Here is a 15,000-nt window from a genome sequence, read left to right on the forward strand (position 1 = left end):
ACACACACACACACACACACACACACACACACACACATATACACACACACATACACACACGCACACACACACACATTTACAAACGTACACAGGTAATCACGTGTTTAAAAAGGTGTATAGTAGACATATGTATGTATATATATATGTATGTATGTATATATATATGTATATATATATATATGTATATATGTATGTACGTGTGTGTGTATGTATCTGTGTTTCTCTCCCCACCATCGCTTGCCAACCGATGCTGGTGTGCTTACGTCCCTTTAACTTAGTGGTTTGGCAAAAGAGACCGATAGAATAACTACTAAGCTTACAAAGAATAAGTCCTCGGGTCGATTTGCTCGACTAAAGGCGGTGCTCCGGCATGGCCGCTGTCAAATGGCTGAAAAAAAAATAAAAGAATAAAAGAGTAAAAGAATAAAGATATATAAGGTGATAAAATATCTGTCCCGATGCTCTGCAGAGATTTTCTCGCGTCTCTGCATACTCGGTTCCATTCTATTCAGGATCCTAAAAAGCACCCACGCCAAGCCGTGAACCAAGAATTGCAAGCAAAACAAATAGGTCAACAACAAAAACAATTCTCCTTGACCGAGGAGTTAACTGAGGTTTAAACAACAGTAATGACCATGCCAATCTAGTGCCGATGCTGGACACATCGTGCGGAAATTGCAGAAGGCATTTTAAGAGAAAATTTTTCTTTCCGAAACAGCAAAGTAGGAATCGGAATACAGCAGCCGAGCATATAAAAACAATTAAAACTTCATCCGAAAGTTTTTCCCAGGAAGGAAAGATAACCAGTATGATCTGAAATCGAGAGAACTCTTAAGATCGAACATCGAAATTTTATGAGACAAGATTTAACGTTGCATGAACGTTAATCGAAATATGGGAATTACAAGAAATTAATTTATTGCTTTAATAGTAAAATAAAGAACAAAATGAATAAATGAATAAAAACGAAAGAAAGGCAAATAAAAACGAAAAGAAACTAAGAAAATTAAATACAAAACAAACATTAATTCTTCAATTCCTAAAATCTGAAAAAAGAAAAAAAAGGAAGAAGCAGAAAGCATTTCAGATTATATTTCCTTCTCCTGATATTAGATATATTTGTAATATTCAGCACATGGCGGGCATAAAAACAGAAATAGCTTTCATTTCTACACGAATATACATAACCACACATAAGTATATATATATATAATTGTTCTATTCCTGAGCGTTATACTAATACATCTATTTGTTTTGTACACCACCTGTCTTCGTCTTTTGTTTTTTTCGTAAGTAAACTCTGTCTATATATATACTATATATATATATATATATATATAAGTATATATATATATATAATATATATATATAAGTATATATATAAATAAATATATATATATATATATAAATATATATATATTATATATATATATATATATATCAGTATATATATCAGTAAATATATATATATAAATATATATATATATATATATATATATATATATATATATATATATATATATATAATAATCAATATAGGGTGGCAAAAAATTTTGTAGAATTTTTTTGCCACCAGCGGCCTAGTGGGAAAAAAATTAAATAGTCATAGACCATTTATAAGTTCAACATCAACAATCAAGGAACGGCCATAATAGGCCTATTATGGCCTATTATGACCTATTATGGCCGTTCCTTGATTGTTGATATATATATATATTATATATATATATATATATATATATCAGTATATATATCAGTAAATATATATATATATATATATATATGGTAGAAAAATCAGAAAGGATTCCTCTTCTTCCTCGTCAATGTCAGCCATTGTGTACAGCTATATACAAAGCATGATTCATTGTATATTAATATTGATTGCTTATGGTGAGTCATTTCCTTTGAGTTATTAAAAAAACATTCAGGATGATGGAATTATTAAATATGGCGATGTTAAGAAGGGATTTTAAATAATCTGACATCGAGCAATGAAAATAATTAATGAGACGAATCTATGGAAGTGTCGTTTACTGTGGTGCTGTGTCGTATAATGGATTAGCTACTAGCTGCGCTTAAGTTAATAAATGAAAGAAATTGTAGAGGTAGATAATATCTCATTATGTGTTGAATCCAGGACCACAACAGACAGTATGATTCTTCGTGTAAAATTGTTATGCGTTAATCTGCTCACGGGAATCTCACATATAACATTATAGAATGTGTGTGTCGTCGTTCACGCTGTTAGAGGGAGGCAAAACAACGAACGAAGTTGGAGTGATTGACAGTTAGAGCTGCTAAATGAAGACGAACTCAGCAGTCGCTGAGCAAATTTTTATCATAATTCATATTTACTTTAACAATCCCATACATGCACGTATAAATATATGTCAAATCAAATATTACACACTTCTGTTTTTAAAATATCACTTGCGTAACATTTATAAATCATAATATATTTCATTCTATGCTTGTCTTTCCTAACACTAGCCCTTATTTCGTTTTCCAAGTAAAGGATAACACATTCACACACTCATGGAGACACGCACACATATATTTATATATGCACATACAGCGATGTATATATAAATATTCCTGAGCGATATACTAATACATCTGTTTGTTTTGTACATCACCGGTCTTCGTCTTTTGTTTTTTTTTCGTAAACTCTCCCTATATATAAATATTCCTGTGTAAGTATGAGTGTATGTGTGAGTGTATATATATATATATATATATATATATATATATATAATATACGAGTGAGAAGACAAGCGAAAGTAGGGCACTCAACGCGTTTATTGGGACTTACAAGTTTGATACCATCTCCTTGGTACTCTGAGTTTGAAGCGTGATGCTAATCCTCAGCCTTTAGAGATTTGAATAGGGAAAGTCAATGTTCACTACCGAATAGTGTCCTGCCAATTTTTGAGAATGGCCACAGCTTGATGTTGGTATTTCAGCGACAACAATTACTTGGATAATTCCGTATCTAATATAAATGCATTATGTACATACATTTACTTAAATGCTGACATTTATAAATGGTACCTCCCATTGTTTTGCTGGGTCATTCTCAATCATTAATAATGATCTCAGTATTTTTGACGACACGGGTATGCTAGTAGTTATATTATCTTCCTGTGAATAAGAACGTATTTATCGACATTGTGACATCCGGAGAAATCTTTGTACTTATACAGGCTAAATATTTGATCAGTTTTTGAGCATAATCTTCTTCGTCATGCGTAATAGCGCAGTTTATTGTGCCATTTCTATATAATCTTCATGTTCCTAAAATTTTACAAGTGATGGGGAGTATGGTAACATATTCTTTCAAAGTTCAGACCAAATTTGTTATATTCGTCCTCTATATATTTCTGAATAGGAAGACGTGTGGTCGATGTTTCGTTGTAAGAATTAAACTTGTATGCGTACCTTCATCGGGTTTATGCTAATGTTAATACAAAGACTGGTGGTGGTTAATTCTGCTTTGTAGCTAATCGCTTCCTACCTGAACGACCGAATAGGGTTACGCATTTGTATTTCTGTGTGTTCAAATAGTCTCAGTTATTTACAGGCCTTTGTCATTGGTCTTTAGGCTAGTCTTATCTATCAAGTCTTTTACGCATACGTAGAATCTCTGCATCTGAATTTTGTGTTAATCCTATTGGATGTTTTCCGTAATGTTGATTAAAAGGAAAAAGGAAATGTTTATGTCTTAAGGCTACGAAGTTTTTAGAAATATTAGATTTAACATTTAAAGAAAGACATGAGCGAAATAATGTTACGTCGAATTTTCTTCATTTTGAATGGCGAAGATTTGCTAGCGATCGGTATGGGCCTTTGTGTGTTAGATTTATTCATGTGAACATGGCCATTAGAATATTTCTTATACATTTACAACATTACGATGATTTCAATTATCTTTCTTTTCGATCTTATATGCATGCACTCAAGACCGACTTACACATATGCATACATACAAACTCACACAAGTATATTTAAGTCTGTATATCCAGAAGCATATACATAAATACATACATACATACTAACCAATTTATATACATACATTCACAGAGAGAGAGAGAGAGAGAGAGAGAGAGAGAGAGAGAGAGAGAGAGAGAGAGAGAGAGAGAGAGAGAGAGAAAGAGAAAGAGACATGAGAGAGTGAGAGAAATGAGGGAGAGAGAAAGAAAGAGAGAGTGAGAGAAAGAAGAGTGTGAGAAAGTGAGAGTTAGAGAGAGAGAAAAATGTACACTCATATGAATAAGTTATTTAATAGCGAAGTTAACGCGTAATGGTTTCCTTTATATTTCGGCTTTGCTTTTCAATCCCTGCCAACAGCAAAGCCTTGCTGTTTGCTTCAGAGCAGCTGTTTGAATGCAGCTGTAAGTCTTATCTCAACAGACTTATTCTGTTGGGTAGCTTAACGGAATGACTGCCGACTTCAGCTCTCGTATTCATGTAGATAAAGTGTGCTTGCAATCTTTCATGCTGAAAGAATGTATTAAAGACGAAAGAACAGAAAGTTATTGATTAAATTGCAAGAAAGGCGGTATTGCTTTCTCAGATACCAACAGAAAAGCACAACAAAGTACAACGAAAGCTACCCTCAATCAATTATTTGCATCGAGACCTTTTGCTTAACAATCTCTGGTGTCTCGTAAATCTAATTACATTTGAAGCCTAAACACAATGATGCGAATAGATACAGGAAAAAACTCCGGATAGCTACAACGATAGGTAGATATAAACAATGATTAGCTAAATAGATATAATGATAAGTAAAAAGATAAATAGATTTTAGAGAATACATTGATATAAAGATGTATGTTTATGACAGTTTCCTTTTGTAGGTAACAGACAGGATTAGAAAATAAAATAGAAAGGTTAAATGCAGGGGATAAAATGGAAAGAAAGAAAAATCACTTGCAGATTTTATTTTAATTATAATGTTTCTATGAGACATAAACAAAATAATATTTTCTTTTATATATATACGAGAGTAACATGGTAGGAATGAGAAAGATTTATTTGATTCAGCAGATCACAGCATTTGATTACAGCATTTGATTACTGTTTTATCGAGAGCAAAGTGTGATAATAATGAAGCCATGTCAGAGATGAAGGCTCGTTTCAATTCCTTTTACACTTCATATCCGAGGGAGTCCTGGCTTTAAGGGCATGGCAAGAGGTCTGGTTTCAGGCTCCACCCTTCAGAATTCTTTTACAGGGCTTAGAAGAACTGAAGGATCGCTGTATTAAGTGTGTGAATCTGAGAGAAGAGTATGTTGAATAAAATCATAATTAACTGATGCTCCTGTATTTCCTTTCACCCAAAGCCAGGAACGTTTCAATATTTACTCCTACATCTATTTCTTTATTACCCACAAGGGGCTAAATATAGAGGGGACAAACAAGGACAAACAGATTAAGTCGATTACATCGACCCCAGTGCGTAGCTGATACTTAATTTATCGACCCCGAATGGATGAAAGCAAAGTCGACCTCGGCGGAATTTGAACTCAGAACGTAACGGCAGACGAAATACGGCTACGCATTTCCTCCTACACCATCTTCCTGTGAATTGAGGCTATAGTTGATTGCCTGGAGAAGTTAGCGATGGAGGTAACCTGTGCTGGACACGCTAACCAAAATCGAATTTTCCATTACTACGCCAGAAAATTCTTATTTGGTGCTACGTGGCATTCCTCTTTTGAAATTATTAACTCTGGATGTTTGAAATCTAAAATAAGTGTCAGATCCGGTTACTGTAAGGAAATTGAAGTATGGAATACACAATGCCGTTTAATTTTCCTCCTAACTTTTATCTTTTACTTTTTACTTCTTTCACTTATTCGGTTGCAGCCATTCTGGAGCAGTGCATAATTTTTTTGAAGCCTGGTACTCATTCTATGGGGTCTTTTTTTTTTGCCTGGCTGATAAGTTACGGGGATGTAAACACATTAACACCAATATTCAAGTTGTGGAAGTGGGACAAAAACAGCTTCAAAGACACACACGCATAAACACAGACAGACAGACAGACAGGCAGAGAGAGAGAGAGAGAGAGAGAGAGAGAGAGAGAGAGAGAGAGAGAGAGAGAGAGAGAGAGAGAGAGAGAGAGAGAGAGAGAGAGAGAAAGACAGACACACACACACACACACACAAGGTCCTCGGATCGCTTACCGAAAACGACTTCCAGGCCGGATTCCCAAACTGGCAGGAACCCTGGGAGCGGTGTATTGCTGTGCAAAGTGACTATTTCGAAGGAATATATATATATATATATATAATATATATATATATATATATATTATATATATATATATATTATATATATATATATAATTGGTGCATTATCATCCTGAAAGATTGTGCTTACCTCCGGAAACCGTTCCGCAACGATAGGATGAATTTGATCAGATAAAAGGCTTAAATAGTCTTGACTCTTAATTCTGACATGAAGGGAAACCATTGGGGTGGCAGATTTCCAAGATATAGCCTCCACCCCAGATCATCACAGATCCTCCTCCATGTTTAACAGTTGGAAGAAGGCAGTCTGAGTCAAATGCTTCTTTTGGCTGTCTCCACATGTATACTCCGCCGGTGTTTGGAAATAAGGTAACAAATGACTCGTCCGAGAAAATAACACTCTTTTACTGCTCTAGGGACCAATTGTGTAGGTTTTTACTTCACTCTGAACGCTTTACAACGTTTGTTTTTGAAAGTGGTGGTTTTCTGATTGCAACCCTCTCGTGAAATCCGGCTCTATGCAGCTCCCGGCGAACAGTTTTTGTGGAAACTGGGTTCTTGAGGTAGTCATTAAGCTCTGCAGTAATTTTGTGATCCTTTCTGACAATTTGTGTAAGAGTCCGACTGTCCCTATCTTAACGTTTTGGAGTTCTTCCGGAGTTTTGTTTCGATGACGAGGTTTTTTCCCCCTCTTTTGCAAAGGCTGTGATTACTTTCGAGACAGTACTTCTTGATACACCAAAAATTTCAACCATTTTCGTTACGCAAGCGCCTGCCGTACGAGCACCAACAATTTGACCTCTTTGAAAGTTGGATAGATCTGTCATTTTAATGAATTTTAATTACCTTTTTCTGATGATATCTGAAACAAATAACAGCAATTTTAGCAAAACATATAAAGCAACACTAATAATAAATATAAAAAAACATAAAATTAAACAAGCTTTTGACAGTTTTACAGATATTTCAAAATTATGATGCTATGATGCCAGTTGTTTCTCTTGTTTTGTCCAACCCTGTATATACTGTGTAGGTCTATGCACCAACGCGCACATACATATACATATATGTGCATTGGCATACATATACATAGAACCATTTGCAGCTTTCAAAAACCCTACATTACTACACTGTATTTCTTTCCAATGCAACACATATGCTATGGTAAATGTATTTTCTGGGATTGGTGAAAGCATACACATTGTGAAACTAGAATTAATGATGTAAATTTATGCTTGATCGTTTTCTTTCAATGAAATACAAAATTGAGAACCACCGCTTTATTCATATAATTCTATGTGTATCTTACGTAAATTTGTCTTAGATTGCAGCTTGAAATAAAAGAATACTGTAATGACGATTACTACGGTTCAACATGCGATGTCCATTGTATAGAACGGGATGATGACGATGGCGGCCATTATACATGTGATAAACATTCAGGAAAGAAAATCTGTAATCCAGGTAAGCGAGAGAGAAAAAGAAGGGTAAGAGTGAGAGAGAGAAAGAAAGAAAGAAAGAAAGAGAGAAAGAGAGAAGATGTGAGCTAGTAGTAGAATTCAATAACTATTCAAATTTCATTATCTATTCGGTATTCAATTTAGTTATCATTCAGTAACAAAGAATCCTTATTGAACATTTTTATACATGTTATTTAATTTATATATCATAATCTATGTGTTTCGGATAAAAATTGACGACTCCCGTTGAGTGATAGAGATATTCCTTCGTGATATCATTCAATAATAAACCCAGTTTCGGTTTACGGGAGAAAGTTACATTTTAACCAGGTCGTTAATGATCAATTTGAAGACAAATTTATCACACTATCCATAAATCTTGATATCTAACAGTTATATGATAAAACGATATGTGCATGGTGAACCTGGGTAATGAATATGATCCGCCGAGGTCGACTTTGCCTTTCATCCTTTCGGGGTCGATAAATTAAGTACCAGTTACGCACTGGGGTCGAGGTAATCGACTTAATCCGTTTGTCTGTCCTTGTTTGTCCTCTTTATGTTTAGCCCCTTGTGGGTAGTAAAGAAACAGAATATGATGACATGCATATTTTTTCTTAATACTTTTCGGTAGATTAGAACGTGAATAACCTAATCGGTTTTCAGAAATCAGAAGACAATACAAAGCGTTTGTTTACTAAATCCTATGAACAAAGCCAAAGACTCTTGTTAAATTCATCAACCCGCTTTCGATTTGGTCTAGGAGTCACACAACAAGGTCGAAACACTAGTGTATCCTTAACCTAACGAAGAGAGTGAGTCATGAATACATAGTCGTCAAAAAAAGAGTTAAAAAGTTGTTAGATAATGACGAAATACAACAGCGATGAGCATACCCGGGTTCGAATCTATCTAACGTATAAGGAATGAAATTCTGCCATCGGAGCATCTATCCGATATATCTTAAAGTTATAAGATACGCCCTATATCATGAATATAGAAATTCGACTTCAAAATCCGTGTTGTTTAAATACACTACCCTTAAAACATATGCTATTCATTTTATATAGCAATTTTATGCTAGTGTCTACGTTACCATCATCAAATGAATTGTATATCCTACTTTAGCCGCTATGATAGAATTATATCATTTTGTGTAATGTTTTGACAGCTGTACTACAATAGCTGTCATACAATTTAGATTTATCTTTCTAGACAATCGTAATGACAGGATATATAGCGATATTTTCGTATGAGGAATTGGTTATTTAGTATGACTAGAAATATGTGAACTTCATATAATTCATAGTAAGTGTGAACTTGGCAATGTAAACAAAATGACTCCGTTTAAGATAAAATAACGCTCATTTCTCGACGATGAACAACCGCACGTTTTATTAGTACATATGGCAAAACGGTAAACCTACACTGCGATATGGAAATGGTAGCTAATGGCCTCGAGAAAGGGTTGGAGCTTACAGTATCGTTTAACGTTGGCTGAAATATAGAATTTACTATGGATTATTGTATGCATATGTATCTCGTCCCATACTTTCAGGATTATCGACTGAATAGCATAACTCATGTTAAAAGTTAGCATACATAGCATAGGCGTAGGAGTGGCTGTGTGGTAAGAAGCTTTTTTACCAACCACATGGTTCCGGGTTCAGTCCCACTACGTGGCACCTTGGGAAAGTGTCTTCTACTATAGCCTCGGGCCGACCAAAGCCTTGTGAGTGGATTTGATAGGTGGAAACTGAAAGAAGCTCGTCGTATATATGTTTATATATGTATATGTATGTGTGTGTATATGTTTGTCTGCGTTTGTCCCCCCAACATCGCTTGACAACCGACGCTGGTGTGTTTACGTCCCCGTAACTTAGCGGTTCGGCAAAATAGACCGATAGAATAAGTACTAGGCTTACAAAGAATAAGTCCTGGGGTCGATTTGCTCGACTAAAGGCGGTGCTCCAGCATGGCCACAGTCACATGACTGAAACAAGTAAAAGTAAAAAAAAAGTACATGTTAGCAAAATTTTCTTCTAAAACTAAACAGAAATACATTTTCTGATGTATGAATATGTATTCGACTATACAGAGCAATCCAACGTTATAGTACTATCTGATAAACGAATATCTTGAATTATATAGAGGCTTCAGGAACGAAGATCACATATTTGGATATTTTGCATAAAGGTAACTGAATGATAAATGTTTACTGTTAGATATCTCAAAAACTAGATATCTCAAAAGAACTGTTTGTTACATGAAAGTTTGAATCATAAACATTTTCCTCCTGAATATCGTATGCATTGTGTGTTGAGATATTGCAGAAAAATATATTTCCCGATAGACTTTCTGTATATACAGATATGTACATACAAAACTTTTTACATACACACATAGACACATATAGGCACACAGCGACACATTCATATGAGCACTTTTTGTTTAATTTGTGTTAGAAAAACATAAAAGTGCTCTATGTACATTTTTCTTAGAAGTGCGTAAAGTCTGCTCAATATTTATTCATATCTAAATCAAACAAGCTTACAATGTAATCCTGTTTACTGCTTCTGTATCAGTTGTAGATTTGGCAAATAAAGAACGGGAAAAAATATGTTACCCACAAAAGAGCATATGAATTGATTGTTCATCATGGCTTGGAATATTTTGTAAAAAAATTTACGTATGCTACACACTTTATATTCATATATGCATAACTAATTCTACAATAGGCACAGAAGTGGCTGTGTGGTAAGTAGCTTGCTTACCAACCACATGGTTCCGGGTTCAGCCCCACTGCGTGGCACCTTGGGCAAGTGCCTTCTACTATAGCCTCGGGCATATATATGTATATATATATATACATACTTTACTTTTTATCCGGGGTTTTGACGAAAGTTTAAGTTAGGCTTCCCAAACACATGGTTCCAGGTTCAGTCCCATTGCGTAGCAGCTTGGTCAAGTATCTTTTACTATAGCCTCGGGCCGACCAAGGTCTTGTGAGTGGATCTGGTAGATGGAAACTGAAAGAAGCCTGTCGTATATATGTATATATATATATTTATATATATATATATATATATATTTATATATATATATGCCCTCCATCACCTCTTGACAACCTGTGTTGGAGTGTCTATATCTCCGTAACTTTGCGGTTCAGCAAAAGAGACTGATAGCATAAGTGCTAGACTTCAAAAAATGCCCTGTGATCGATTGGATTGTTCAAGGTGGTACCCCTGCATGGCCACAGTAAATAACTGAAACAAAGTTTTAAAAAGAAATAATGGACTGGAACTGTTCTGTCCTCTCACCGAGTGCCATATCACAAACTAAGATCTGCGTTTTAACCACACGGTCTACCTCATGTCAGGCTTTTCAGTGAAAACCACAGACTGTACTTTATGAGGGGTCAAAGCATACTCCATTACCTGCTGCTAGCTACTTGTAACCCATTTATATATGTTCATTATCGGTGGAGTGTGGTCGTTGACCAACCCGGTTCGCCGTAGAAGTTTTGCAGAGTGAGATTGCTCCAATTGGTTGATGGGGACCTGCTACTGATAACCAGTCAATCCGTTTATAGCCGACGATTAAACCAATCTCTTACTCGGCTTGTCCTGTGAAGACTGTGTGGACACATAGCAGGATTTTAAAACTCACATAAAATCTATCAAATGCGGATGGGTTCTTTGAGAGTCAAACACTACAGATCTGGAGAGAATTAAAAGGCAAGCTAACAAAATATGTTAATACATGATCAGTAAAAAATATACAAAATAGAGAAAAATAATTAAATAGCGAAATTCAATGAAAAATCCCTTAACATAGCTATTTTCACATTGCAGTTAAAAATACATTTGCTAAACTCTTGTATAAATGTATGGATGTATGTATGTACGTATGTAAGTATGTACGTATGTAAGTATGTATGTATATATGTATGTACGTATGTATGTATGTATATGTATGTATGTATGTATGTATGTATGTATGTATGTATGTATGTATGTATGTAAGTATGTATGTGTGTATGTAAGTATGTATGTATGTAAATATGCATTTATGTATGTATGTATGCATGTCTGTATGTATGTAAGTATGTATGTATGCATGTATGTATGTAAGTATGTAAGTATGTATGTATGTATGTAAATATGCATTTATGTATGTATGCATGTATGTATGTATGTAAGTATGTATGTATGTATGTAAGTATGTATGTATGTAAATATGCATTTATGTATGTATGTATGTATGTATGTAAGTATGTATGTATGCATGTATGTATGTAAGTATGTAAGTATGTATGTATGTATGTAAATATGCATTTATGTATGTATGCATGTATGTATGTATGTAAGTATGTATGTATGTATGTATGCAAGTATGTATGTATGTAAGTATGTATGTATGTATGTATGCAAGTATGTAAGTATGTATGTATGTAAGTATGTATGTGTGCATGTATGTATGTATGTATGAATGTATGTATGTATGTATGTATGTAAATATGCATTTATGTATGTATGTATGTATGTATGTAAGTATGTATGTATGTATGTATGTATGTATGCAAGTATGTATGTATGTAAGTATGTATGTATGTATGCATGCAAGTATGTAAGTATGTATGTATGTAAGTATGTATGTGTGCATGTATGTATGTATGTATGTATGTATGTATGAATGTATGTATGTATGTATGAATGTATGTATGTATGTAAGTATGCATTTATGTATGTATGCATGTATGTATGTATGTAAGTATGTATGTATGTATGCAAGTATGTATGTATGTAAGTATGTATGTATGTATGTATGCAAGTATGTAAGTATGTATGTATGTAAGTATGTATGTGTGCATGTATGTAAGTATGTAAGTATGTATGTATATATGTATATGTATGTATGTATATGTAAGTATGTATGTATATATGTATGTATATATGTATGTATGTAAGTATGTATGTATGCATGTATGTATGTAAGTATGTAAGTATGTATGTATGTACGTATGTAAGTCTCTATGTATATATGTATGAATTTAAGTATGTATGTATGTATGTTTGCATATATGTATGTATATTAGTATGTATGTATATATATGTGAACTTATGTACATGTATGATTACATGCATAAACCCCAAATAGTTACTTTAAGCATTACTGTAGAGGCTTCCATAGATTGCAGTTTATTTTACACTGAGCTTATAAATTAAAAAGGAGGAAAACCGTTGTGGCATTTGTGATTTATCTATAAATATTTATACATATATATTCATGATTACTGCCAGTCACCACTGCTAAAACTGTTAAGAGCGTCGAACAAAATAACACTTGTGTTTTTTTTGTTTACTACTCTTAGAGTTCTATCTTTAAATTTTGCTTATGTCTACCTTATCGTTTCTCTACTAAAATCTTTAAGCACCTGTCAATTTAATCAGTATATCTTACCAGAGCCTCGAAGGTTTGCTTCCTATTGACTACAGTCCAATGACTGAAGTAAATAACAGTTTGTAATAGCATTCAAATTTCTCTCAGACTACACCTTACAGTATAGAAAATGTAAGGACAAATTGAATAAGGTAGTTATGTGTACACGATTTCTGAAACGGAAGTCAAGATTTTCATGTGTTGAATAGCTCAATACAAGTCGACTCTGGGTTAAATAATGGCTTCTTTCTTAGGCACAAAACCAGCAGGTTTCAAGGGGAAGGTATTAGTCGAAGACATGGACTTTAGTAACTAACTGGTATTTTATTTTATCTACCTCAATACGATGAAAGGCAAAACTAATCTCCAGAGGGTTTGAACTCAGAACGTAAAGAGGCAGAAGAAATACCACGAGGCATCTTGACTCGAGTTTAAGTAATTCTTTCAAAATTTTGCATAAAGCCAGCAGTTTCGAAGCGATGGACAAATCAATAAAATTGATCACCGCATTCGACTGGTATTTTATATTATCGGCCCCAAAATGATGAAAGGTAAAGTTCACCTCGGCGGGATTTGAACTCAGAACGTGAAGAGCCGGTAGAAATGCTACTAGGTATTTTGACCGAAGTGCTAACCACTCTGCCAACTCGCCGTCTTCTTGGAACTAAATAACGATTTCCTAAACACCTTACATGTAAGTCATGAGACAGCCAGGGAGACTCTACACGGTCAGAGGATCTGCTAGAAATAACAGCCAAATTATTAACGAATCAATACGTACGAACAGAAATGCCCAAAAGACGCAACCTGTACTTCTAGGCATGACAAATCATTAATAAGATGAGATATTTATGGCTGGAACGTTTCAGGTCGTAACGCTACTCAAAGGTGGACTTTGGCTGACAACAACAGCAACCACGTTGGTCATTTCTTATTGATCATAGAGCAATACACCGATATTTGGTGCAGCAAGGAAGTTGTCTCGCAATAACATTTCAACTTCAATACAAGAAACAGTTCTTCACATTTAGTCATATATTACAAAATGAAAAAAAAAATCTAAATTGCAGATTCGATTATAGTTCAGAGTGAGGTGAAGAAACTTCATGTCACGAACATAGAGACTTTTTTTCTGATTCCTTGACTTCCCTCAAACTAAATTACATTATGACGCCATGCTATTTGGATAACAAATTTATGTATGCTTATTGCTATATTTCATAGTCAAGGGACTTAAGAGCTCGGCGTACTCTCAAGAAATATCGAGCTCAAATCTACTGAGTGACATATAGCGAATGCCTTTACAGATATGAACTCGAGAAGTCTCAAGCAACGAGTTGCATGTTAGGAGGCCTTTGAGGTGGGATGTGACGTTATCTGACAAGATAAAGCTCTGCCGAATAGTGGTACGCTCATTTTATATAAAACTAGCAGTATCACCCGGCGTTGCTCGGATTTGTAAGGGAAATAACTATATAAGCATTTTTAGAGAGTTATAGCCAAAAAATAGCAAAAAAATGCATTAAAAATGGAAAATAATGATGGTAAATTTTTTTTAAATCGTTAATTCATTGTATACATTTTTAGAGAGTTACTTCCCTTATATAATAGCGAAAAAAATGCATTAAAATGGAAAAAAATGATGGTAAATTCTTTTTTTAATCGTAGACTCATCGTAGATGCGCGCTAATACCCAGAAGGGCTTGATATGAATCACGACTATAAGATACCCGGTTTTGGTTAAACTGCACCGCAAAATGTGGGAGTAGTTAGGAATCTAAATCGTAGGAGACAGACACACAACTTGACTTTTATATATAAAGATTACAATAAAGTTTCT

The 15,000-nt window shown here is 34.4% G+C and overlaps 1 protein-coding gene across 1 annotated transcript in view; it reads left to right on the top strand.

The window, feature by feature from the left end:
* Window positions 1-15,000, top strand: part of LOC115218507 — a 98,141-nt gene that overhangs the window by 33,102 nt on the left and 50,039 nt on the right. Inside the window, exon 5 of the mRNA XM_029788366.2 lies at window positions 7,583-7,722. Within this exon, the coding sequence (XP_029644226.1) occupies window positions 7,583-7,722 (140 nt within the window). The remainder of the gene's footprint in view (window positions 1-7,582; window positions 7,723-15,000) is intronic.

Source organism: Octopus sinensis, linkage group LG13 (genome assembly GCF_006345805.1).
Source record: "Octopus sinensis linkage group LG13, ASM634580v1, whole genome shotgun sequence".
Taxonomy (NCBI): domain Eukaryota; kingdom Metazoa; phylum Mollusca; class Cephalopoda; order Octopoda; family Octopodidae; genus Octopus; species Octopus sinensis.